We start from the raw sequence: 27,874 nt of genomic DNA on the forward strand, positions 1-27,874 counted from the left end.
GACTGTCTGATAAGGACAGCACGATCTGATGTTCCAGTGTGGGACAGCGCTGTAAGACTCCTGTTTAAAAGCCTGCCCTAGTGGCTTGCACAGTGACAGAGTTCTTCCGGGTCTGGGACCACTCAGGCGGTCTGCTTGAAGAGGGAGCTTTTAAATCCTTGTTCTAGCTGAGCAAGCAATTGCATGCTCCCAGGTCAATTTCTTTTGAAAAAGACTCACGTTTTTGTTCTCAGTTCTCATTGTCAGCCCTATTCCACAAAGCTATATTTACTTTCTGTGTTAAGATATCCAATTGCTTATATCCTATACAATGAGCATTGGCACAGAAATCAGATGCATCACTCATGTTTTATTCCCTGGTCTTCATCCTTGCTACTTTTATGTGAGGATATTTGAGGACACTTCTTTTTCTGCTGCTTCTCTTTCTATATTACACCTTTCCCCCCATTTCCTTGGTGCATCTTTAGATGCATTCCCCACCTCCCCCAATTGGCAATTTTGAAAACAGACTGGCCAGTTTCTCGTCATTTGCTCCTCTATGAAATGCTAGCTGCTTCTTGCTCGCAATATTCTAGAATACTAAGTTCAGGTCCAAATCAATCAAATCCAGCATTGTTACTACCTACATGGCATGGCAAGTGGTTGTTCACTTTTTCATCCTCTTTTCTCCTCTAAAGTTAGGAACTTCAGCTTTCAGAAAATAAGATCACCTCCACACAAGTGAGAGCAAACATGTAGACCTGATTATTAAAAGACTGACATGAGAACAGGTAGAAAAAAAAGCAGGAATCTCTGGAAGCCAAAGTTGGCACAGATTCATCAGGAAATGCATGCCAGACTCACTTCTATTGGATAAGCATGGCTGGCCTGGCGGTTTTGGACTTTAACAGAACATATGACTAAGACACTCGTGACACTTTTATGGACAAGCTAAATTGAGTTAGATAAGAACATAATTAGATATAGTCATGCCTGGTTGGACAATCTTAATAAAAACCTTATAACTGATTGGTATTTAGTAGCCTTGTCTTCACAAAGTTACACAAAGCTGCCCAAGGTAAGTATATCAATTTTGGGGATGACTGCAAATATTGTCGGAGAAGGCAATGGCAAGCCACTCCAGTACTCTTGCCTAGAAAATCCCATGGATGGAGGAGCCTGGTAGGCTGCAGTCCGTGGGGTCGCTAAGGGTCAGACACCACTGAGCGACTTTACTTTCACTTTTCACTTTCACACATTGGAGAAGGAAATGGCAACCCACTCCAGTGTTCTTCCCTGGAGAATCCCAGGGAAGGGGGAGCCTGGTGCGCTTCTGTCTATGGGGTCACACAGAGTCGGACACGACTGAAGTGACTTAGCAGCAGCAGCAGCAGCAAATATTGTACATGAAGTGAGATTTTAAAATTATCTCAGTATTAAAAAAAAAAAAATCTGCATCGCCTAAAAGCCAGTAGGAGGTCAATATCTTAGCATGTGGTTTATAGAAGGAATACAGAAAACTGCTTCCATGCGTACTTTTCATCCAAATAAAATGCATGGGGTGCCAGAAGTTTAAGGTCAGGCATGAGTGTGTGGGCATGCTAACGTCACTAAGGCTTCTCAATCATGTAACCTATTATGGTGTGGAATTCTTTGGAATGATAGTTCCAACTTGGAACAGGCTCAGGGGTTTTCACTGCCTTTATTACTTTATAAATCTGCCTGTGTGAGGAGCTCCAGTGTGAGGAGTGAGGGTCAATAAACTAATTCTGCACTCTCTGATATTCTGCTGTTTGTAAGAGAATCTTAACATGTGTCACGATTTCACAAACAATAAAGAGCTGGAAAATACCAGCTACATGAAAAGCTAGGGTATGCAATGGCATAGAGCTTCATTAGCTTTATCACAATATTCACAATGCATACTGTATTACATGGCAGCAGAAATAGTCTATTTTTATTTGTTGCTTATATAATCAGCCCTTCTTATACTCGTGGATTCAACCAACTGCATATTTGGAAAAAAAGTTCCAGAAAGTTCCAAAAGTTCCACATCAAAATAAATAAATAAAGGCTTGGCACAGATGAGCGCCATAACCTTTCTTTTCTAAACACTGTAATCCTAGGTCCTTCTTCAACTCATAGGAACTGGAAGACAGTCAAGATGACAGACAGCCACAGGGTATTAGGAGACAGGGAGGAGGCACCCTGGCCTGTTCACATGGAAGGAAAATCATGTTGAATCAAATTATTTCCTACCAGAGGGGTCTAGGAATGAGAGAAAAAGTTCTTAAGGGCCAGCCACCCAACATCTTCTCTTTGAGTGGTGTGAAAGGTGAGGGAGCTCCAGGATGAAACTACTACTTATACCCGGAAATGTGTCTGACTCCCAAGGGACTGAAAAAAGAGCTGGCTATGCTGTGGTACCTGGAGACTCAGTCATACACAGAATGATTATCACTGAAGACCAATTCCAAAAAGAAGCCAGCTTGTGAGTGAATGCACATCACTGTGCCTGCCTGAGCATCTTTTTTTTTTTTTAATATTTACTTATTTGTCTGCAGGTCTTAGTTTGGGCCTAAGCGGCAGCACACACAATCCTCGTTATAGCCTGTGGGATCCTTCGTTGTGGCCCACAGGCTCCAGGGCATGTGGGCTCAGTAGTTGTAGCTCAAGGGTTTAGTTGCTCCTCGGTGGGATCTTAGTTCCCAAACAAGGGGTCGAAAGCTCGTCTCCTGCATTGCAAGGCAGATTTTTAACCACTGGAACCAGTCAATCCTAAAGGAAATCCGTTCTGAATACTCATTGGAAGGATTGATGTTGAAGCTGAAACTCCACTATTTTGACCACCTGATGCGAAGAGCTGATTCATTTGAAAAGACCCTGATGCTGGAAAAGACTGAAGCCGGGAGGAAAAGGGGATGACAGAGAATGAGATGGTTGGATGGCATCACTGACGCAATGGACATGAGTTTAAGTAAACTCCGGGAGTTAGTGATGGACAGAGAACCAACCATGTGTGCTGCAGTCCATGGGGTCACAGAGTCGGACACGACTGAGCGACTGAACTGACTGACTGACACCAGGAATTTCCCTGAGCTTCTTCATCTTGATTGAAAAACACCTCATGGACATTGCCTAGGTGTTGGATTGAGACTAATAAGACAGCCGTAAAGACTTGAGTTTCTCCAGCTCCAATTCTAACATCTTGGTCTCCCTTCTGCTACGTATGGCCTGCATATGGCTTTGGGGGCTGTTCAGAGATTTTGGTGGAAAAGTACCAAGCAATGTGGATTGAATCTGATTTTGTTTTAAATTCCCAGCAGCTTCCAAGTGGTTGAGGTTGAAATGGTATAACTGATTTTAAGCAAATCTAGGACTTCTTTTCAGAGAAGGCAATGGCAAGCCACTCCAGTAATCTTGCCTAGAAAATCCCATGGATGGAGGAGCCTGGTGGGCTGCAGTCCATGGGATTGCTATGAGTCAGACACAACTGAGCGACTTCACTTTCACTTTTCACTTTCACACATTGGAGAATTAAATGGCAACCCACTCCAGTGTTCTTGCCTGGAGAATCCCAGGGATGGGGGAGCCTGGTGGGCTTCTGTCTGTGGGGTCACACAGAGTCGGACACGACTGAAGCAACTTAGCAGCAGCATCAGGACCTCTTTTGTTATGTAGGCCCAAAATTAGTAGTGAATTTTATATTCTCCAAGATGTAATCCAGGGTAGCTGTTTGGGCTCCAGAATTATCTGAAGCCAAGATTGGTGTTTTCACCATTGTCCCTGTTTATTTCCATCTCATTTTACTCTTCCTCTGTGAAAGGAAGCAGGCCTGCCTGGTTCCCCTTTCTATTCCATCAGTATCTCTTACCAGGCTTCACAAACTCACCAGAGCAAGGTGCTTATCTGGATCCTTGGTCCATGAGGTTCAGATAACACAACCTGTTTTTACTGATAGTTGGAAAACAGAAATGACAACATTCCTTTCCTGACAGGACTCTCTAAGCCTTTTCCGTATTTTTCTTTTTGGTACAATAATGAAGGTTGACAGGGCCCCTTGACACCACTAGTGGTAAATGAATTTTTCAGTAAGGACTAACAGAGAAAAACTGTGGTAGTGGAAGTTCAGACGTTTCTTTTTTTTTTGACCCAAAGAGTCCTCTCTCTCCTATGCCTTTGCTTTCTATGTATCCATGCATGCTCAGTCGCTCAGCTGTGTTCAACTCTTTTGCAACCCTACGGATTATAGCCCAGCCAGGCTTCTCTGTCCATGGGATTCTCCAGGCAAGAATACCGGCTCCTGCTGCTGCTAAGTCACTTCAGTCGTGTCCAACTCTGTGCGACCCCATAGACAGCAGCCCACCAGGCTCCCCTGTCCCTGGGATTCTCCAGGCAAGAATACTGGAGTGGGTTGCCATTTCCTCCTCCAAGGGATCTTCCCGACCCAAAGATCAAACCTGGGTCTCCTGTGTCTCCTGCATTGCAGGCAGATTCTTTACCACTGAGCCACCGGCAAGTCTCCTTTCTATGTATTCTTTATGAAAAATTTCAGCAAAAGCATCTTAAAATTAATCCAACAGCTGTCTCCTTCAAGTCTCCTTCCTGGAACTCTTCAGGTATCAACATCAGGCCCTGGCCGCTTCTTAAAGGCCCCTATCCCAAAACATTAAAGGCAGCACAGGAAACTCAAGCCTTATCCTGAGGCTTACCTTTGTAAATTTAGCAACACTTCTCTCTTTTCACATAAGAAAACTTAAAGGGAGTCAGTCTCAACTGTGAATTGGATTCTATGCCATTTCTCCCCCAAACTGGGAAGAAGCTGGTCAAATACTTGCATGTTTGGACTATAAATATTCAAAGACTCTAACCTGGTATCTTCCATATAATACACATTTTAACTCCTACTTTAAACTTTCAGAATGCTTTTTATGGCATCTGTTATGCCCTACTTTAAAATGTCTGTCAACCTAATATTTTTACTCTTTTTCCTCTATTCATTTATCTTCAAGGTCATGCGTGGAAACACCTTTCAGTGGAAAGAACCCATCTGCTTTGGCAAAAATGCATGCTATAAACCTTCACTTCTGCAAGGGTATAAATAAATAAATAATCCAAGAGTCTAGTAAATGCCTTCAAAGCAGCATTCCCTAAAGTTTGCAGCATGCCAACAACGCTGGTACCAGGATGCGGCAAACAAAACAAAAACAGGGGCAGGGGAGAAACAGCACTCAGAAGCTACCTCTTTAAAATTCAAAGTGCACGGCAGCCTTGTAAAGGGTTGTAGGCATTCTAAAGAAAAAGGTATTTGTTTCATTTTATTTAACCGCTTATTTCTCAAACTCATTTGATACAGACTCTTTCCCTGTATGAACAAACAAATGGTAATACACTGCTAAACCAGGGTTCCACAGTACAAGTTTGGAAACTGTGCTAGATGATGCCATTTTTTTCCTTCAAAAATTCAACATTCTTCATTTTTCAAAATTTTTATGTATTTTTTGCTTGCTGCACTGGGTCTTCAAGGCTGTGAGCAAGCTTTCTCTAGCTGTGATTAGTAGGCCCTACTCTCATGGGCTTCTCACTGTGGTGGCTCCTCTTTCTGCGGAGCATGGGCTCCAGACCCAGCAGGCTTCAATAGTTGAGGCTCGCGGGTTTGGTTGCACCATGATACGTGGAACCTTCCCCAGCTGAGGAATCGAACCCATGTTCCCGGCATTGACAGGCGGATTCTTAATGACTGTACCACCAGAGAAGTCCCTACTCTTCATTTTTCCAAAAAGGATAATTCCAATGCATTCCTGTATTGGAAAATAATCTCGAGATAGAAATACAGCTCACTTCTTTCTCACACTGTATTTACAGGGTTATCTAAGGTTCATCTCACAGATAGGAAATTTCCAAGTGACTAGTTGGTTCCTGTAAGTAAACACAAAAGCATATCTTCTTTAAAAGACAAAAAAACAAAAACCTCATCTGAATTGTCCACCGCTCACTGGCTGGGGGTAAACTATCAATTAATCACAGTCACATCTTCAATGTTCATCTCTCACTTGCCTTTCCTTGTTTCTCTTTGTCACACTTAGGTACTTCCTCTTGTATGTACTTCTGACCCCTAAATAAAAACTAAAAATTGAATTTTTTATTCCCCTCATTAAAAAAATCATAATCAATGATGTGCCGGTAAGACAAAGCAGGTACAAATTTTCCCTCCGCCATCCTTTTTTGGTTGATTTAACCTCTCTCAACTCCTCATTTGTGACATGGGAGGGTCACCCAACACCACAGAGAAGTAAGTATTCTGTGAGATCCTGTGTCTAAAGTCCCAGCTTGGTCAACAGCAATCTCGATGCTTTAGCAGTGCCCTCCCATGATGTCTTCACAAACTGTTTCCAGTCATACCTGGAATCTCTGGAATTCCCCTCTACTTTTCCCAATCCCAATTTTGTCATCCTCCAAATTTCCCTACAACTTCTCTACTGACAGACCTTGCTTTAGAAAGGTTAGAATATGTCAGATGATTAGAAAACCTTAGTGAGGAACAGTCCACCCGCCACTCCAGTTCATCTGACCAAGGTTCCTCAGCTCCTGAAATATTAACACATCTCCCCCACTGCTAACTCCCACTTATCAGCTCCACCAGGAACACTCTTGATGTATTCACATAACCCTTCTTAAAACATTTTCCTTCTTGAACACCTCTTCCTCATGTCTCTGATTAACCCTTTCCAATGACACAGGTCTACGATTCTAATTTTCCTCTGATGAGTTCACATGTACATTCGAAAGTTGTACTCACTGATGCACATTTTCACTCTTCCTTTTTACAAATGTTTTAATTGACATAATTGCCATATTGCATTGTATTCGTTTTAAGTATACAAGAATGCTTTGATACATGGATATATTGTGAAATGCTCACCACAATGTGCATGTGCTCAGTCCCTTCAGTCATGTCCACCTCTTTGCAAGGAGCCACCAGGCTCCTCTGTCCACGGGGATTCTCCAGGCAAGAATACTGGAGTGGGTTGCCATGCCCTCATCCAGGGGATCTTCCCAACCCAGGGATCGAACCCATATTTCCTTCATTACAGGCACATTCTTTACCGAACCACCATGTCTCCTTCATTACAGGCAGATTCTTTCTGAACCACCAGGGAAGCCCGGTCATCACAGTAAGTTTAGTCAATATCCTTCGCCACCACAGTTACACATTTTTTTTCTCTTGTGGTGAGAATTTTTTAAGATCTACTCTGATAGCAACTTTCAAATACACACTACAGTATTGTTAACTATCATCACCATTCACTATGGCTTTTATTCCTACAGACACTTTGCTCACATAAATATAAGCTCGTTAAGGGGAGTGAATGTATCAGTTTTTCACTCTGCCCACAGTGGAAGGGTAAAAACTTTTGATTGATCCAATTGCCTGGTGAACCCCATGGACAGAGAATACTGGCTGGCTACAGTCCATGTCACTGAGAGTAAGACACAACTGAAGTGACTAAGCATACCAATACTACACACTTTCATTCCTAAGAATTATATTTATTTTTTTATGTCTTAATTGGAAGATAATTGCTTTACAATATTGTGTTGGTTTCTGCTCAACAACTCAAATCAGCCATAATTATGTATTTGTGTCTGTGTGTGTATATATATCCTCTCCTTGAGCCTAGTGTTACATTTACTTTGGAATAAATTACACATGGGACAGAAAATATTAATTGAGGGATACAGCCAAATTAGATTATAGCAAAGTTGGGGTGGTTACCTAGGGGCAAAAGTTGTATACCAAATAACTGTGAAGCTTTCATTTATTTGGTTGTTGGTTTGTGCATTTGTTCTTTCATTCAGAATATAGTTTATTTACAAAATGTGTTCAGGAATACTCAAGGTTTATCTGCCTGGAATCTTCCCAATCATCTTAGGTATATCTAACATTTGTCTCAGAGAAGGCAATGGCACCCCACTCCAGTACTCTTGCCTGGAAAATCCCATGGATAGAAGAGCCTGGAAGGCTGCAATCCATGGGGTTGCTGAGGGTCGGACATGACTGAGCGACTTCACTTTCACGCATTGGAGAAGGAAATGGCAACCCACTCCAGTGTTCTTCCCTGGAGAATCCCATGGACAGGGAAGCCTGGTGGGCTGCTGTCTATGGGGTCGCACAGAGTCGGACACGACTGAAGCAACTTAGCAGCAGCAGCAGCAGCAACATTTGTCTACAGCCTTCACTAGGATTCTGAAAGCTGAATCCACTCATGGGAGACTCAAGAACTTCTCTCTCTTTAAAAAGGAGACCATGGGCGACAACCCCTAGGCATTAGATCACTTCAGTTTAGTCGCTCAGTCGTGTCCAACTTTGCAACTCCATGGACTACAGCACACCAGGCTTCCCTGACCATCACCAACTTCCAAAGCTTTGCCAATATCTTCCACTGGAGAAGGGAATGGCAAACCACTTCAGTATTCTTGCCTTGGGAACCCCATGAACAGTATGAAAAGGCATGATGTGTGGAGATAAAGAGGCCTGGTTGCCTTGGAGCCCAAGAGCCCTCAGGCTCAATGTTCATCTCACTGTTGAGTGTTGGCTGTGGCCCCAGGCCACAGGAATCCTGGTGAGAGTTGGGCCTTCTGGCAGCAGCTTAGGGGAGAGACCCTTCTGGACCACATGAATGGGATGTGATTGGTCCTCCATCCTGCAGGAGGTGGTCAGCCCCATGCAATCCTCTCAGCACTTCTGGCAAGCAGGCTTTTCAAGCACTGTGCCCTCTGCAGAGAGGACGCCTGCCTTTCATGTACTTGGCACATGCCCTGGGGAGTGGTGGAGGGTTTCCCCTAATTCTTGGCATATTGCCCAATTCTACATTATTGGAATACAAATGAGCAGTCTGATAAAAGAGTAACCTTGAGTCTGCTCTCATTTTGGTGTCAAAAAAAAGTAAATCATTCACAAATCTGGAACTTTTATTAGCAACACATTACTTGGGGACCCACCTAACTTACTCTGGGTTAAAAGTCACTGTGATCACTGATAGCCCCTGGGAAGATTCCGTTCCGTTCCGTCGCTAAGTCGTGTCCCACTCTTTGCGACCCCGTGGACTATAGCCTACCAGGCTTCTCCGTCCATGGGATTCTCCAGGCAAGAATACTGGAGTGGGTTACCGTTTCCTTCTCCAGGGGATCTTCCCGACCCAGGGATCGAACCCGGGTCTCCCGCATTGGAGGCAGACGCTTTAACCTCTGAGCCACCAGGGAAGCCCAAGATTAATCCAAGGATATTATTATCCTGGTCACCCAGGTGACAGCTATTGTAAACTCCTGTTCTCACAAGAAAAGAGAACAGGTTTCTATTGCAAACTATGCACGGTGCTAAGAGATTTCCGTTTGTTACATCACCTGATGAATTTTCAGAAACAGAGGTTCTGGTAGTTCCACACTATATCCAAAAGTGAGATGTAAGTAGTCAGGTTTTCTCAAAGTCTGAGTCCTTTACGATCAATGCACGTTGCCACCCTATTACCCAAGTCCTCTAAAGAAGCAAACCCGTGTAATGCCCACATGGTCTCCATTAAATCTTCTTGCTACTGGATCGATTTTTCTCACTCCTTACCTCTGGGGTTGGCATGTATGGCCTATTGTTTTCTCCACTCTTGTTATTCCATAAAATATAGGAATATTCTTTTAACTGAGTCCTTGTGGCAGTCTTGGAATTACCATCATTCTTCAAACAAGTCATGTAAACCAGCTGAAAGCAGTGATCTCTAGTTAAACATTTAATACTATTGTCGCATAGAATCACTCCTGAAATGCTGCTGCTGCTGCTAAGTCACTTCAGTCGTGTCCGACTCTGTGTGACCCCATAGACGGAAGCCCACCAGGCTCCCCTGTCCCTGGGATTCTCCAGGCAAGAACACTGGAGTAGGTTGCCATTTCCTTCTCCAATGTGTGAAAGTGAAAAGTGAAAGTGAAGTCGCTCAGTCGTGTCCGACCCTTAGCGACCCCACGGACTGCAGCCTACCAGGCTCCTCGATCCATGGGATTTTCTAGGCAAGAGTGCTGGAGTGGCTTGCCATTGCCTTCTCCGCACTCCTGAAATACACTAAGCTTATTTGTAAACTATCTCTTATCTGAAGCTGAAGGCTGTCTCTGAAGCAGTTTTGTGTAGTAACTGCATAGGACTAATTCTTAAAGTATTGTATTGGTTGAAGATATATGAACTCTCAGATGCACTAGTGAAATTAAGATCCATGAATGAAGCAGTAACCTAAGAAACAGGGCAGGTAAAATGTTGCAACCTCTATGTACACGAAGATCTGTTAGCGACCTGCAGTTAAATACAGGCATGTTAAGGGTTAATTATTCATTTAAGATGTTCTTTATGGCTGCTCATTAACAAGAAAGAAAATAAGTCCTATGATGTGAAAAACTGCACCCATTCTTGAGAAAAAGAATTTTGTTATGAAAACCTTGAATGCTATGTACAGTTTAGACTTCTGGAGATACTGAGGGCTATAGTGGAGATGAAGAAATATAGAATGCCCTCTGTCTTGCTGCTGCTGCTAAGTCGTTTCAGTCATGTCTGACTCTGTGCAACCCTACAGACAGCAGCTCACCAGGCTCCTCTGTCCACGGGATTCTCTAGGCAAGAATACTGGAGTGGATTGCCATTTCCTTCTCCAGCCCTGTCTTAGAGAAGGTAAAAAGAGATAAGAGAAAAACGTAACTCAAGATCAACTTCTGGTCCACAAAGAGGAATCAGTATGAATGTCTAGAAAGGAAGACGGTTGAGAAGCATGTGAAACTCTCAGATACGTCACAGTATCTGTCATAACAGCTAATACTCAGCCCGCCAGCACCTCTACAGAAGGTATCATAATTTACAACACTATTAGAAATCTGGAGTAACCAAGACATTTGAATATTCAACTGAAAGGCAATCAAAGAAACTACTCTGGTTACCTCGGTAGCATGCTGGTTTCAAAAGGACGTGAATAAAAGGTGGCAAGAATCTACCCTCAAGAATAAATAGCAGAGTAGCTTAAATGTGAGGATAGTTTTAGGGATTCTGACACGGACTGAAGTGTGTTCCCCCAAATTCATATGCTGCAGCCTAGTTCCTGGGACCTTAGAATGTGACTACATGACGGACAGGGGGTTTCAAAGGGGTGCTTAAGTTAAAATCAGGTCATTAGAGTGGACACTAATCCAATCTAAGCAGGGTCCGTATATGATGAGGAGATTAGGATGTGTAGAAAGAGAAGCCAAGGGTGTGCATTCACAGAGGAAAGATCCAGCGGGGACACAGTAAGCATGGCCATCAGTAAGCCAAGGGCAGAGGCCTCAGAGGAATCCAGCCCTGAGAGCACCTCGGTCTTGGACTTGTACCTCCTGGAACTGAGAAAACAAATTTATTTTGCTTAAGCCATACAGTCTGTGGTATTTTGTTATGGCAGCTCTAACAAACTATTACAAATTTTAAATGTCAATATAAGCTTAAGCTTTGCTAAAAGTGATCAAAGAAGAAATGTAAAAGGACATTTTCTTTACTGGCAGAACCAGATGATCTTGGTTAAGCTAGCTGCTTGGATAAGCTAGCTGCTGGGATCATGATGCAACATCAAGGAATGATGGAAGGAAAGCAGAATTCCTCGATTTCTTTCTATTGAGCTGAATGATCTTCCAATTGAAAAGGGCAGATGAACCACTGATCACTGGTACTAAATGTCAAAGAACAGAGGCAGGATTATAGAGCAAGTCCTAGCTGTTCTAAACGAGCACCTGTTCTAGAATGAATTGCGTCCTCATCCCCCTGCTCCAAATTCCTACGTTGAAGTCTTGACCTCTAGTAACTCAAAATATTACTACAATTGGAGGCAGGGCCTTTTTTAAAAAACTTTTTGGCCATGCTGTGTGGCATGTGGGATCTTAGTTCCCCAACAAAGTGACGGATCCCTAGTCCTCTGCATTGGCAGTTCAGAGTCTTGACCACTGGACCATCAGGGAAGCTCCAGAGATACAGTCTTTAAAGAGGTAATTAAGTTAAAATGAGGTCTTCAGGGTGGCCTCTAATCTAATACAACCTGTGCCTTTAGAAGAGAGAATTAGCACACAGACACACAGAGAAAACCATGTGAAGACAGAGGGAGAAGGTGGCCATCTATAAGCCGAGAGAGGCCCCAGAGAAAATCAACCTTATGAACACCTTTATCATGGACTTCTAGCTTCCAGAACTGTGAGAAAATAAACTGCTGCTGTTTCAGCTGCCCAGACTGTGATACTTTGTTATGGTAACCCTAGCCAACTAATACAGCCCCCACCTTCTGGCTCAGACTATGATTGGTTTTGAAGGAAATCATAAAACTCCTAGAAGAAAACACAGGCAAAACACTCTTTGACATACATTGTAGCCATATATTTTTTTGGCTCTGTCTCCTAAAGCAAAGGAAATAAAAGCAGAAATAAACAAATGGGATCTAATTAAACTTAAAAGCTTTTGCACAGCAAAGGAAATCATTGTGAAAACAAAAAGACAGCCCACAGAATGGGGGACAGTATTTGCAAATGATATGACTGATAAGGGTTTAATATTTAAAATGTATAAATGGTTCATACCACTCAATATAAAAAAAAATCTGATTAAAACATGAACAGAAGACCTGAATAGACATTTTTCCAAAGAAGACATATAGATGGATAAAACTTACAAGAAAAGATGCAAGACATCATTAGAGTAAATGCAATTTAAAACCACAATGAGATATTACCTCATACCTTTTAAAATAGCTAAAGCAAGAAAGGAGAACACAAATCTAAAAGAACACAAATACCAAGTGTTGGTAAGGATATGGAGAAAAGGGCGCCCGGTACACTGCTGGTGGGACATACTTGAGTATATACCCAAAAAGTGAAAACACTAATTCAAAAAGACACACACATCCCGATGTCCACAGAAGCATTATAAGCATTATTCACAACAGACAAGATACTGGAAACCAGCTAAGTGTCCAACATGTGACTGGAGGATGCGGCACACACACACACACACACACAGACACACACGCATAGTGGAATGCTGCTCTGCCACAGAAGAGAAGGACATTTTGCCATCTGCAACAACAGGAATGAACCTGGAGGGTATTATGCTAAGTGAAATAAGTCAGACAGAGAAAGGCAGATACTGCATGATATCACTCATAGGTGAAATGGAAAAAATAAAACAAACGAGTGAAGGTAACAAAAAAGAAACAGATTCGCAGCTAAAGTGAACAAACTAGTGGTTACCAAGTAGGGAGCGGGAAAAAAGGAAGGGAAAGACCGGGATAGGGGACTGAGAGATACAAACTACTATGGATAGAATCAATGAGCTACAGGGATACACTGTACAACACAGGAATGGGGCCAATATTTTTCAATGACTATAAATGGAGTATGAACTTTACAAACTGTGAATATGACACTGTACACCTGCAACTTATATTACAAATCAACTATACCCCAATAGGGCTTCCTTGGTGGCTCAAACGGTAAAGACCCTGCCCGCAATACAGGAGACCCGGGTTCAATTCCTGGGTTGGGAAAATCCACTCCAGTATTCCTGCCTGGAGAATTCCATGGACAGAGGATCCTGGTGAGTGATCGTCTATGGAGTTGCAAAGAGTAGGACATGACTGAGCAATGAACACACGCACATACCCCAATTAGAAAATAGAAAAGATTGTTTCTGGTGATATTTGCAGGCCACAGATAACACCCTAAACATAAGGTGACAGAGATGCAACTCAGCAGCACTATATATAAAACAGATGGGAGGTTTGGTAGCAAATTGGTGACCAATTCGAGTCCACCCAGCCCAGTTCAACACTCACCTGCAGACTGCGGTGGGCAACGGACTCCTTCACATTGCAGTGACCGCAGCAGCCTTGGAGCACTGTGAAAAGACACGGATAAACCACACTCAGAGGCGTGTGGAGGGAACCAGAAACAGGTGCCACTGTGCTATTTGCACGACTGTTGAAGGCAGCGGCTGTGTCACTTTCTGAAGACAGGACCCTGGAGTAACATGAAAAATGCTGGTTTTACTGATGTGGTGGTCTGTGTGTGGAAAAGACTGGCTTGGCTTGGTCGCAGAAGTGCAACAGGGACATCTGAGTGGGAGGTGAAAGGAAGAGGATGCGGGCTTCAAGTGGGGTTAAGACTTTTTGAGCAACCAGAGCAGTCCAAAGACAGCACGCATCGTCTGAAGAGCTAGGAACATCTCCTAAGCTGGGGCCTTTGGGTCTGGCCTGGAAATGTTATGGAGATCGAAGCCAAGGGCTTGGTGGTCCCTTTCCCAGTGTTTACAGTTCTAACTGGAGAAGTTCTGGTATTTACTCCTCAGAGGATCCTGAAGATAACCTCGGGGCAGGAAATGGCATTAAATGCAGAACACAGACACTGGCTGATAAGCAAAACCTGCTGGATCTCCGAGAGGTGATGAAGCAGGAAAAGAGTGCAGAATGACCCTCATTCTGACTCAGTCAGCAGCTAATCATCTTTCCTCGGGGAAGGTCTTTTCCAGGGATGAGTGAGGTGCGTCTCCACAGTGGAAGGGAATATGCCACACCAAAGAACTTGTATTTTCAGAGATTATAACCTCACCTCTCTATGTTTGAGTTTTGTGCTCAGTAAAAGTCCCTTAACTCAAAAAAAAACACTTCCTCCCTGCCAGGACTAGCTCCAGGGACATGCAGTCTATTGGGTCATACCTGGTCCCGTGCACCATGTTTGGTTAACGTTCTGCTGTTACCATCTTAAAATTCTTAATTTGGGAACAAAGGGTCCCACTGTTTAGTTTTGCACTGGACCCTGTAAATTGTGTAGCTGGCCGGTTCCCTCCCCATCTTTAAAGTCATACTCCTATTTGCACGCAGATGCCCTCAGTTGTTCCTATAAACCTAGGACAGTCAGAACTGTAGTGGTGGGTCAACATGTCTGGAAGAAATTGGGTTTTTGCTGTGATTGGAGCTGCAGTCCCAATTACTTGTCACTTACTTGCTGTCAGATTTGGGAGGAGGTCTTCAGAGTCCTAATTTATAAATAGGAAGAATAACAGTAACGGCCTCATGGGCTTCCATGGAAAGAAAATAACATAAAGCTTGTCAACAAATGGACTTCCCTGGTGACTCAGTGGTAAACAATTCATGGGTTCAGTCCCTGGGTTGGGAAGATCCCCTGGAGAAGGAAATGGCAACCCACTCCAGTCGTCTTGCCTGGGAAATCCCACTGCCGTCTGGTAGGTTACAGTCCCTGGGACTGTAAAGGTAAACAAATAATCTGAGGCAACGAATTATTTGTCATTATTTTTGGAGGACCTTCAAAGGTCATTCATGGGAAAAGGTAATCCACGAGTCAGCCTTGGATGCCTAGGGGGCTGAGGGCAGAAGACAACATCGAGGCAGCTGGCACAGAAACAGACTCCTCCGGAAGGAAGCAGGTAACCTCTGGCTGAGCTGAGATCCCACCTCTGACTCTGCGGCTTCTTTCCCTCCCCTCCAGGCCGGCTGGGGACCCTGCCTTGGTGACTGAGGCCCCTTTAGGTCAACAGCAGGGGCTACATTTGGGCAGTTCTAGACCATCCTAGGTTCACTGGAAGAAAGTGGCTTCCCAGAAGGTTCATTTCTATGATTTAGGACAGACACAAGCAAGAACAAGGACAGCGTTTGAGCTACTGGGGCCGAACGGGAGTCATCCTTCCAGACCCTACCCCTCTTAACTTTCAGTTCAGCTGCATCTCAGATGATATTACATCCCTGCCTGATTAAAAACCACCACCACCACCACTCATATGGTCTTCCCTTTCTCAAACGAAAACAAAAAAAAAAATTTTTTTTGAAACAAAGTCTTCTCTCAAGGATAACTAAATAGGTCGCCGCTTCTTCTCCAGGTCCGGCGCCTTTCTCCTTGGGTTCGGTCTAAAGATAGAAATGCCAGGTTCCTCGTGGCTGCTTTTGACTGGGGCGGGGCGGCGCGTGGGGAGAAGCTTTTGCTCTCCTAACAAGCAAAGAAATCCTATTTCCTTTAAGCTTGTCTCGTCCTCTTCCAGAAACGCCTCCCCGACCTCTCCAAACCGAGACAGACAAAAAAAAAAAAAATCCGAAATGCGGATTAAAACGCACCCAGCAGCAGCCCCGAGAGGCCTGCGGGGTCCGATGAGTCAAGCTCGCGGGTAGGAGCGGAGAGCGCCCTCGACTCTTCTGGAGCCCAGACGTTCCGGGGCTCCCCTCTCCCCGCCCCGCCCCGTCCCTCTGCGACCCCGGCCTCCCCCTCTGACTGCCCGGGGGCCCGGGCGGTCGGCGGCCCCGGAGGGCGCGCGGGGCAGCCGCACCTGTGGGCGCGTCGGGGGCGCGGGCCCTCCCGGCCGAGGGGCGCAGCTCCCCGCGGCTCCGCTAGGGGTCTCTCTCGGGCGCCGAGCGGGGTGGGCCGGATCAGCTGACTCGCCGGGCTCCGAGCCCCGCCGCCGCGCCGCCGCGCCGTCAGTTTCCTCGGCAGCGGTGGGAGAGCGAGCAGCCGGAGCAGCAGAGCGCGGGGCCACCGGAGACGGCGGCGGCGGCGGCGACAGCGGCGGAGCAAGGGCGCGGCGGCTCCTCCTCGCACGGCAGCTCGCTCGGTGCCCCGCGCAGGGTCGCGATGCTGCCCGCCTTGGCACTGGTCCTGCTGGCCGCCTGGACGGCTCGGGCGCTGGAGGTGAGCGCCGCGCCTTGGGATGGGGTGACGGTGGAGGGGGGTGGAGGATGGAGACGACCGGCTCCCGCTTTCATCCAGAAAAGCGCGGCGGTTGCGGGGCAGCGATCGAGGGATCCCCTGCCTCGGCTCTGCGCCCTACGCCCCCGCTTGCGGGCGCCCTGCGCATCTCCGCCTCCGGCCCAGCCCTGCCCCGGGGACGCGCGCTCCTGCCGGCGCAGAGGGATCCGGCAAGGCGGCGGGCCCCGGGGTCCGCGCCAGGCTGCGGGGGCGCGAGTCGAGGAGGAGGCTCTTTTAGGCGCAGATCCTGCTTCAGCCCTCTCCTCGGGGCCGGGGGCCGGGGGAGGCGAGAGACATCCAGATGGGAGATGGGGCGGTGAGGGGCGAGAGAACACGTGGGGAAAACGGAAAACGCAAGAGTCCCTGTATTCTGTCCCCAGCTCTTAATCGCTGCCCTTGCCTTTCTCTCGGGCCCCGGGGAGGAGGAGTCGGGACGGCTCGGGGAAGCTGGGCACCCCCCACCCCACCCCCTCGCTCCCCTTGGCCTTTTCCGCCCGGTTTCACCTTCCTTTCGCATCCCCGCTACCCCTTCCTCGCCAGACCTCTTCCTCCTTCCTCTTCGTGGAGGCTCCCGAGGGCGACCCCAAGGAGGGTCGCGCACCACCCTCCGCGGGCAAACTTTGTGCCTCTCGGCGTCTCCCTTTTGTGTTAAGTTGCGAGAGATGGGAGGGGTCGGAGACCCACAACCACCTCGCACCTTGCCCAAGCCTGCACATCCAGGGCGTTCGCGCGCACCCTCGGATTCGCCCGGAGAGGGAGAAGGTCCCCGGGAACAAAAGCCGCGCCAGCCCCGGGGCGCGGCGCTCTGTGCGCCACCGAGCGGCCCGCCCGACTGCCTTCCCCGCGCCGCGAGGCCGTCCCGGAGGGGGCTGGGGCGCTGCTGGGGGACGCGCTGGCGGCGCCTCGAACCCCGCTTCTTCCCCTCCTTTCCCCCATCACCTCCGAGCCTGGCTCACTCTTTTCTCGGTTGCAAAGTCCTTGGGGGGAAAAATACGCGGAGAGTGCGGCGTGCGTCTGGAAAGGGCAGGGGCGGGTGGCCGGGCTGCACGAGTTCTCCCCTCCGGTGCATCAAAGGAGGCGTTTGTCGGATCGAGGCGCGGCCACTTCCCTGGCAGCGCTGGGCACTGGGATTTAGCTCCCCCCGGGGGGGCGCGGGCTGCTGGGGAGGGTCCTCGGGGTCATTTTTTTTTTTTAGGGTGCAGATAAAAGGCTGGAAATTGAGCGAAGATTAAGACGGAGAAGATGGCGCCTCTGCAGTGCAGCAAAGAAAAGCTGTGGAGGCTGCAGCCTGGGAAATCCACCCACCACTAGGTGTATATAACAAGTCTGCCCCATTCATCCAACTATCCCAACATTCAGCTGATGCCTGTGCCAAATCACCGTTTTCCTTTTTATCTGAAGAGGCTTAGAAGTTGTTTGCTTGACAGCTGGGGCAGAAAAGGTCGTAATTTTGCATCGTTCGGGTTCCCATTCGGTATTTTACCATTCGTCACCTCCCTTCCCCGTTTTTACCCCCATCTTTTCCCCTTCCTCATGGTAATTTTCCCAAAAAAACAATTTCTGGACAGATGTTTTCCTGTAATTCCACTGAGACTGTGCTGACTCTCACACCGTGACAGCGTTTTAGTCCCTAATTTACAAGGTCATTGAACTTTTTCCTCCTCTTTTACCTACGAGTGGCTCAAGAATCACCTCGGGGCTCGTTAAGGCAGATTGTTTTAAGAGTTAAAGAATTTTGTTTTTCTGTTTTAAAAAATGCATTTAATTAAGGGAGCTAGGCTTTTTCCAGTACCTACAATTATTGCAGTTTTCTCATTGTCTTATTACACGTTGAAAGACACAAATTAAGTAATTAAAAGCCTTTAAAGTTGAAGCTTTTGTCAAAAAGTAGATGTTTAAGTTTTTTGAGCAGTATTTTTTTCTGTGTGAAAGGAGGCAAATATGACTCGGATTTCTTTTTCAGCCTGTTTGATTGCAGTTTTTGCTCTTCCATCTTTTTTGGACATTTTCACTGGTAGTGTCAGCTCCTTCAAAAGGTGGAGGTGAGATGCATGTTAATTCATTTTGCAGAGTGTTAACAGAAAGGTAGGCAGTTCCCTCTGATGAGGTTTGAGGGGATTTATGCAGCTAAGTCACTGTCCACTGAAAAGATGTTAATTATGACTTGACTTTGGAGCGCTTAGAAAATAGATCTGCCGCAGATGACTTGAGACAAGAAATGAATAAGGGCAATGATCACGGGGGGCTTGGCCTCTGGGAAAAGCATCATTACCCAAGCTGATGATTTTCCCTGGTTCAGTGACAGAGTATGAGTTAAAAAGGCCCTGACATTTGTTTAAACTGGCTTTCTCTCAAATTTTATTTTCCAGTATTGTGGGATTTAACCTAATTCACAAGTATCTGCTTTGATCATGGTGCTAATTCAGAGATTATAGATACCTACTCACACTGGTCAGAACAGCCCTAACGGTGAATGCCTGGGCTCACAATCGTGAAGCTCAGATTTGATGGTGAGCTATGAGGAGTCACCATTTCTGGCTGACCAGTGGGAAGCCATGATAACCATAGGTCACCCAGGTGGCTGTCTTGTCACCCTGTTGAGCAGAGGTGCCTGATGGGCACTTGGGAGGCCGTTAGTACTGCAGAGAAGTACTCCAGACCGAATAATGATCCCTGGTTCTAACTGGGGAAATAAAGAGAAACATACAACTAAATAGGTCACAAGGTTAAATTAGGAGTGATTGAAAAGAAAGAAAGGATGTGGTCCATTGACTGTTGGTTTGAAGGAAAACTGGACAGACTCACATAGAGGACAGACTTGTGATTGCAAAGGGGTAAGGGGAAGGCGGGGATTGGATTGGGAGTTTGGGACTGGCAGATGCAACCTATTATATATAGGATGGGTAAATAACAGGCCCTACTGTATAGCACAGGGAATTATGTTCAATATCTTGTAATAAGCCATATGGAAAAAAAAGAAAAGTGTAGAGGTTATCCTCATGAAAAAGGCTTTCTCCCTTTTGCTGCTGCTGCTGCTAAGTCGCTTCAGTCTCGTCTGACTCTGTGCGACCCCACAGATGGCAGCCCACCAGGTTCCACCATCCCTGGGATTCTCCAGGCAAGAACACTGGAGTGGGTTGCCATTTCCTTCTCCATCCCTTTTGCTGCTGCTGCTGCGTCACTTCAGTCGTGTCCGCTCTGTGTGACCCCATAGACGGAAGCCCACCGGGCTTCCCCTTCCCTAGGATTCTCCAGGCAAGAACACTGGAGTGGGTTGCCAGTTCCTTCTCCAATGTGTGAAAGTGAAAAGTGAAAGTGAAGTCACTCAGTCGTGTCCGACCCTTAGTGACCCCACGGACTGCAGCCTACCAGGCTCCTCCATCCATGGGATTTTTCTAGGCAAGAGTACTAGAGTGGCTTGCCATTGCCTTCTCCGTCCCTTTTGCTAGAGGGCCTCTATTTTATGTTACTGTTCATGGTGTATTAGAGACTTATGTGCAGATATTTGTGTGAAGATGAAGGTGTCAGTCATTCTTGAAATAAGCAGAGCTATTACGTACCTTTCCTGTGGCCATTAAACTACCATTGAAGAGTATGGTAAAATTCAATAGAAATCTACAGTCTCTTTCTACACATTTGATCTAGGTGGAGATATGTGTTACTTTAAAAGACTTAGCATCTTTGATTACTGTACTTCTTTAATCTCTGCCTAGTTGTATCAGTTACAAATGCAAAGGTAAACCTTATACATGTGCTTTATAAATAAAGCTCTAGGATGTAAGGTTTACTTTGACTTGCATACTGTATTCTCCTGTTCCCAGGAAGTTTGCAGAGTAAATAAGACAGGCACATGATTATAAAAGAAAACAGAAAATGTTAAGTACCACGAGGAAAGTACTGATTAAGTGGTACACTGAGTAAAAGTATTAACAGTATAAACATCTGTATATAAGGAATAAAGGAACCATGGGATGGAAGGAACCTCGAGAATTTCCTGATGATTCGTTTCCAGCCAGATTTGTATCTTAGGTTTGGGGAAGGGAGTTTAAGTCTTTGCATTTATAGTGTCTGTTTACATACCTCTCTCGCAAACACATACCCCTGAGGATGTGGGCAGAGCCAGTGTGGGGTTTGATTTTCCTTGTGTCCCTATTTATTCAGTAGGGCCATTTTAAGTTGAGTCTCCTGGGGCCAAGCTCTGGTCTGTAGCTCTGAAGATAGCATGGTGAACCAAAACCTTCACTTGCTTCAGGAAGCGTCCAGTCTAGTGGGGAAGACAGAGGATAAACAAATCATCCTGCATGTGTGCTCATGGACTGTGACAGATAGTGAGACGGATGGCAAAGGTGTAGGATGCACTCTGGAGAGGAGTGCCTGCTCAGACGCTCAATCTTGTCCGACTCTTTGACACCCCATGGACTGTAGCACACCAGGCTCCTCTGTCTGGGGGATTTCCCAGGCAAGAGCACTGCAGTGGGTTGCCATCTCCTACTCCCTGGGATCTTCCTGACCCAGGGATTAAACCCAGGTCTCTGCCTTGGCAGGCAGATTCTTTACCCCTGAGCCACCAGGGAGGCCCGGGAGAGGAATAGGGAGTTCCAATTAAGGATTGAGGGGCCAAGAGCTCTGGTGCAGCATCTTCATTAGAACCTTGACTGAAGAAGTGGGTCCGATGAAAAACTGATTCACTGGGCAGCAGCAAGGAATATGGGGAAAATAAAATGTTTCTTTTGTTTTTTGATTGTTTTCCTGGTGCTTTTCTACCTCTTCATGTTCCACTTGACTATAAAATGGTTTTCTTTTCATAGTAGGACCTCACATGCTTGTGGAAGTATTCCTCCATACATTCTTCCATATGTATAGAGTGGGAATTGATACTCACACCATCTTCTGCAAATCCTTGGGGACGCTGTCACCCTATGTCTTAATGGTTCATATCCAGATACACCCTCTTCAGTGGCTGGAGGAAGATAGGGTGGCAGGCGGAAGAGGCCAAAATGATGGAATGAACAGACCCCCCGCCCTCCTGAATGAGTAGCAAGCTTAAGCCAGAAAATGCATATTTCTTCATTTTTCTTGTATTTGTTAGTAAAAGGAAAGCAAACAGTACCTGAACCCTCAAACTGAATTTGGAGGTGAAACCCAGGATGAAGGGGAAAATGTTATGTAACTGTTTCTTCAGTTTAATGTGGATGCTTTAAGAAACAACCATTTCAGTGAAGACACTGATGTTTTCCTTTGAAAAAAGATCTCGTGAACTTTCCTCTTCAGGTTAAAGGTGAATAGATATGTTACTGGTACCTTTTTAGAAATAGACATGCACCATAAACTGGATTTGAATGGACTGCTCTAGGAGTAAAGTAATTCATTAGAAAAAAACAAAACAGCCCGGATGTGTTTATGAACTAATAGATATTTGAAAAGGGGATGCTGAATAGTTAGAATAGGGTACAGAGGATTCAGTTTCATGTATGTATTCTTAGCTGAGATGGGAACTAAGAGGCTATTTTACTTAGACTTATTTTGTGTGGCTACATTTGGAAGAAGCATGAAATACAGATTTAGCTTGAACATTTCTAGGATTATAGTATTTTATGGAAGAAGATAGTGGTTGAAATGAGCAAAATGAGAGGCTTTTAAAAGCCAGCTCTATGGAAAGTAGTGTAGTCGTTCCTACATTTATAGCCTTCATTTTGATAACCAATAGGATGTCAGGTCAGAAACCTAGTTGTGGAATTTTTCATGTTTCCTAGGAAGGCAGACTTCCACATTGGTCAAGCTGTTGACTGTGAGCTAACTCATACTTAAGTTTGTTCCTCTGCAAAATGGGGATAATATTTACGGTTGTTGAAGATTGAGTTAATATGTATGTAAAATGCTTGCAACAGTGAAAGCGTTAATATATAGTTAAAGAGTTAATATATAACATGATGGCATCTTATAAACACGTTAGTTACAATTACTGTTTATGATGTTGATGATGATGATGTAAAATAGATACATTTAATCCTATACATTGTTGAAAGTTAAAAAAAATTTATATGCTGTTTCATGTACTGACCAATGCACTTACCAACCAGTTAAGACTGTATAAGGACTTGGCAATTTGTTCATGAGAAGAGTGAATTAATTTGATTTAAATTTTAAGAAAGACATTGGAGATAAAATTTGTATCACAAATAAAATTAAAACATATACAAATTTATTAAGTATTCATATTTATTTTGTATTTCAGTTGGCTTTTTTGAAAAGCCCTAAAACAAATCATGTTTATAGGAAAACTTGAACAGTACAGAAATATGTAAAAAACATAAGCAGTTGTTACGCAAATGAGTAAGACCTACTTTAAATGTGTGCACCCTGGCAGCTAGCTACACATGTCTAAAATTGAGCAAGTTTATATTCTGGCTTGATTATTAACTCAGCTATTAGTTGACTGTCAGCTGTGTGCAGAGAGCTGTGAATAACTTGGTTTAATTCTTAGCATAACCTTCTCTAGAAAATGAATAAACCAGTTTGGCCAAGGAAGATATCAGATGCCAGCGAAAGAATTTTGGTCCTACCTAGACTGGAAGCTTTAAGTAATTTTACCAGAGGACAAGGAAATCGAAAAGAAAGACTGCCTGAGAAGCAACACTTCTGGAAGAAACCAACTTTCAAAATAAAATGAGTTATGTTAATAGCTCACTCTCTCTGTCTCTTGGTCTCGTCCGACTCCATGACCTCATGGACTGGAGCCCACCAGGCTCCTTGGTCCATGGAATTCTTCTGGCAAGAAGAGTAAAGTGGGTAGACAGTCCCTTCTCCAGGGGACCTTCCCGACCCAGGAGTCAAACCTGGGTCTCCTGCATTGCAGGCAGATTCTTTATGTTCTGAGCCACGAGGGAAGCTCATATGAATAGATAGATGATGATAAATTCTATAGTGATCTACTATAAAACTTAGCAGTGACCTACTGCTTAATTAAAAGCATACTTTTTAAATCAGCACATTCTGCTCATTATAAAATAAAAGGTTTGTAATCCCAGTTTCAAAATTAGGCTGAAGATATTTAAGGATACCCCAAATTGGTGATATTGTGGTTAGGGTATGATTGACATATTGAAGAATCAATAAGTGAAGTCCAAATGAGTTTATATGGGTTTTTTTTTTGTCACTACAATTCATGTATTTATTTTATCACTGCCCTGCTGGATCAAAAAATTGGGTTCAGATAGGATGATGCAGTTATTGTAGCTATGTTTGAAATAAACATGCTTCTCAAGAGTAGGTACAGTAAGGAATGAAGGTACCACAACCACATATGCAGGGTCGTGAGCAGGGGGAGAGAATAATAAGCAAGATGAACTTTTCAGAAAAGGGAAGAGAACAACAAACCTGTTTTATAAATGAGCAAATAGTGGAATTCTCAAGGCCTTATTAGTGATGAACCCCGGTGTTTGTATCTTCTCATTTCCAGGTGGTCTTTCTCTCTCGATTTATTTTTTCCTCCCTAGTTGAGATGGCATTTAGCTGAGAAATTTGAGCAAGAAAAAAAAAATTTTAGTGATTTATTTTATTGATATGAAATTGTTCTTTGCTTGAGTCTTTTTCATGGAGAATCCAATAGTGTGTTCCTAAGTTCTCATTTTGCTTCCATAGAAATCTACATTGTATCTTCACTAAAGAATGTTTAAGGTATCCTTGGTGATGAGGACTGGTAAATTACTTTTCATCCTTGCTTCCCTGGTAGCTCAGCTGGTCAAGAATCCGCCTGCAATGCAGGAGACACTGGTTTGATTCCTGAGTTGGGAAAATCCCCTGGAGAAGGGCATCGCAACCTACTCCAGTATTCTTGGGAAGGATGCTTATAAGAATAAGAAATCTATACTCTATCAAGAAAAGTCATTTGCATGAAGTGAAGAAAATGCATTGTTACCCTTGCTGATTTGTTAAATTTCAGAGCTTTAAAAATTGATATATTTTGACCCCAGAGTGACATTTTATGGGAATACAGACAAGAGGTTACCTTTAAGATGTGTTTTTCTACTTTAGGCCTGACCTCTTACCCCCAAGTGACCACTAACTCATTTGTTGTTTCTCCTGTCTGCATATGACTGGATTACAATAAAATTAACAGGACACGTAGTTTTTATTTTAGTCAAAAATGAAGGAAATAGTAGTCCTGATTGAGGTTTGGTTAGTCCAAAAAAGGACTTTTTCTGTTTGTTCTTATCAATGGATGGCTTTTCAAAAGCACAATTATTATTTTGTTTTGTAATGGAATTAATAGGCACACATGATAAAGATAGATAACTGCTGTTGTAAACATATTTATTCATTTTTTTCATCTTTCAAAAAAATCCTTATCCACTTTGGAGGTTGAGCCTTTAAAACTGATGCAAACTTTTTGAAATCTTTGCTTAACTCCTCAGTGACATAAAAACTTACAGGAAAAACTATATTTGACAGCTAATAGTTCTCATGCTGATGCTCTTAATTTCTTGTTATTTTAGGCAAATAGTTTTGTCCTTGCAGTGTATTGGTTTGAAGATGTAAGTGATGAGTTTTTAAGAAACTTCCACAGAAACTTGCAAGTATGTAGACTAATCATTCTAGGAGTAATTTATTCCGATACATATTAGATGAATGAGCAACTTAAAATTAGAGTTTATAGAGAAGTTACTAGTGTATTTTCATACATAGAAACTTAGGTTTTTATGAGCACAGCCAGAAAAGGAAAATTCACTCCTTCATTTAACCAATATTTTTGAGGTCCCTCCCCTCATGGGAGTTTACAGTATAATGAGGGGTAGACAGAATAAATAGCAATGGAAGAATAAAAAGTAGTAGAAGACTTGGGAAAAATTAAGTTGGGCAAGGATATCATCGGTGAATGCTAGGTGGAAATCTGCCATGAATGTGATCTTTTATGTGGTGTTATCAGGAAAGTTCTCTGACCCAAATGTAAACTTAGATATCTGGAGGAAAGAATTATTTATTCACTTTGCTGTAAAACCATAACCAGCAACAAGGATGTACTTTGGTGGTTAGATATTAAAAATAAAATAGTGGGGCAGAGAAGTTAACATTAAACTTGATCACAAACTATTTCCTGTAATTTGTTTCATAACTCACTGCAGTGCCTTACATCTGCTGTTGCTTATTTACTAAATACTTGACAAATTTTCTAAATGAAGACTCTGGGAACTTTATACTGTAGTGATAATTATGTTTGATTCTTGACAGCTAGCTTCTCATGTTTAAAAATGTTATGAATGATACCTAACTACAAGTCTCCAAAAAAAAATTAAGCCTTTTAAATAAGACTTACTCCTTCAGTCTTTCTAAAACATTTTATTGTGAAAAGGATATGAAATGCTGTCAATAACTTCATTTTCTACTCTTTATTTCAGACATTCAGTTGACCCAGGGGAAAAAATGCCTTGTTCTTGAAATATTTCATCAATCCTTTGATTGATTGGGACTTTTTCAGTTGAAGGTGCTTAGAAATGATTTTCTTTGATCAAGATAGTGAAATTTAGAGAGAAGACATTGTGTATTGGAGTGAAATTGAGCGGCCATCAAAATGAAAATTTCGTTATAATTTGGCTTTCTGCAGTTTGCTTCTTTTTTTTTTTTTTTCCATTTTACAGCTAATACTTGCCTTTTACATTAGTGTGAACTAGGATCAAAATTGGCCCTTTAAGAAAAAAATTGAAATTCCATTATTTCTACTCTCTTAAGGAATTGTACTTTTCAAGTTCAAGGGCTTGAAGCCAATACCACTATATGCCACTAACTTGACAGACACTGAAAATCTAATTGAGGTCATTATGATTAACTTTGTGTTTTACCAGGGTTTTCTCAGGGTTGTTTTTAATATTTTGTGTCAAGTGTTAAATCTCCTTACACCAAGGAATCCAGAAAATTTCAATCCAATAAAAGTGAACTAAATTTTAAAATCCTGTAGTTGTTTTGTGCACGGCAAGTTCTTGGCTAATTGATATGATTGAACAGGAAGGCAGCTTGTGTATTTCTGTTGGTGTGAGGAATTGTGAAAGGCTCCAGTTTAAAGAGTACATTTGTGATAAAACTGTAATTTTGTAATCACTGCATACTTGTTCAGTGAAGTATGCAAGGAGGGAATTCTCAGAGGGTGACCATGTGACTAGATGGCTCAAACAGTAGAAGCAAAAGCTACCTTAAGGTAGAGTTACCTTAAAACAGTGCAAGTCCCCGGAACTTGGGACTGAGTAATTAGTCAACATGGCCATTCCAGACATCCTGGAAAAAGATAATGAATAGGAAGGACTTTCTTATATAAACAAGGTAGGAAGCAGACCCACCCTGTTCCCAAGAAATTCGTTTCCTTTCCTGTATTTGCCATTTGAATATTTCACTTTCATGAGCCTGGACAAAGGTCAAATTTGTATCTTTGTGAATTTTCTGGGTGGTGCCGTAAAAGGATACAGATAGGAAGTATTCAGCTTCTTGGGAGTATTTCTTGTGTGTGTATTCTTAGTTGTATTTATTGACTTCATAAATAGCCAATGAAGAGAAAAAATATTTTAGCTTAAGTTTGTTTTTCTTTTCCTGGAGAAGAGAAAAAGACTTTGCTTAAAATATCCTCAGGGTTTATTGCCATTGTTAAATTGCTTGTACCTTTTAAGAAACCTTAAAACGTAACCTCCATTGCTGGTTTGCTTATTCATCTCAGAAATGTAACATGTGAAACGCTGAGCGAAACCTGTCAGTTGATTCTTGTTAGCAGATGACCTTGGGGTCGCTAAGGGTCAGACACGACTTGAGTGACTTCACTTTCACTTTTCACTTTCACACATTGGAGAAGGAAATGGCAACCCACTCCAGTGTTCTTGCCTGGAGAATCCCAGGGACGGGGGAGCCTGGTGGGCTTCCGTCTATGGAGTCACACAGAGTCGGACACGACTGCAGTGACTTAGCAGCAGCAGCAGCAGATAGGGGAAAGTTTAATGCAGGATGTTTTGTCTCTATTTCAGATTTTCTCAGGGCATTTGTGATTGACTTCTGGGCTTCGTTTGGTAGCTCAGCTGGTAAAGAATCTGCCTGCAATGCAGGAGACCCCTGTTCAATTCCTGGGTTGGGA

The 27,874-nt window shown here is 43.8% G+C and overlaps 1 protein-coding gene and 1 long non-coding RNA gene across 9 annotated transcripts in view; one reads left to right on the forward strand and one right to left on the reverse strand.

Moving 5' to 3' along the window:
• Positions 1-17,842, reverse strand: part of LOC129553101 (uncharacterized) — a 105,859-nt gene extending 88,017 nt beyond the window's left edge. For all 3 annotated transcript variants that reach the window (XR_016037365.1, XR_008685392.2, XR_016037364.1), the window contains exons 1-2: positions 17,707-17,842; positions 13,854-13,915 (exon numbers count right to left, since the gene is read on the reverse strand). This is a non-coding gene — a long non-coding RNA (uncharacterized LOC129553101). The remainder of the gene's footprint in view (positions 1-13,853; positions 13,916-17,706) is intronic.
• APP (amyloid beta precursor protein) overlaps positions 16,489-27,874 on the forward strand; it is a 305,975-nt gene continuing 294,589 nt past the window's right edge. For 3 of the 6 annotated variants that reach the window (XM_055421755.2, XM_055421729.2, XM_055421736.2), the window contains exon 1: positions 16,491-16,710. In XM_055421755.2, the coding sequence (XP_055277730.2) occupies positions 16,654-16,710 (57 nt within the window). In that variant the 5' untranslated portion in view covers positions 16,491-16,653. Of the gene's footprint in view, positions 16,711-27,874 lie in introns of all 6 variants that reach the window. The other 3 variants (XM_055421740.2, XM_055421746.2, XM_055421750.2) reach the window with 2 other exon arrangements.

The sequence above is a fragment of the Moschus berezovskii genome, chromosome 1 (assembly GCF_049115385.1).
Source record: "Moschus berezovskii isolate FMDL1 chromosome 1, NW_MosBer_1.0, whole genome shotgun sequence".
Taxonomy (NCBI): Eukaryota; Metazoa; Chordata; class Mammalia; order Artiodactyla; family Moschidae; genus Moschus; species Moschus berezovskii.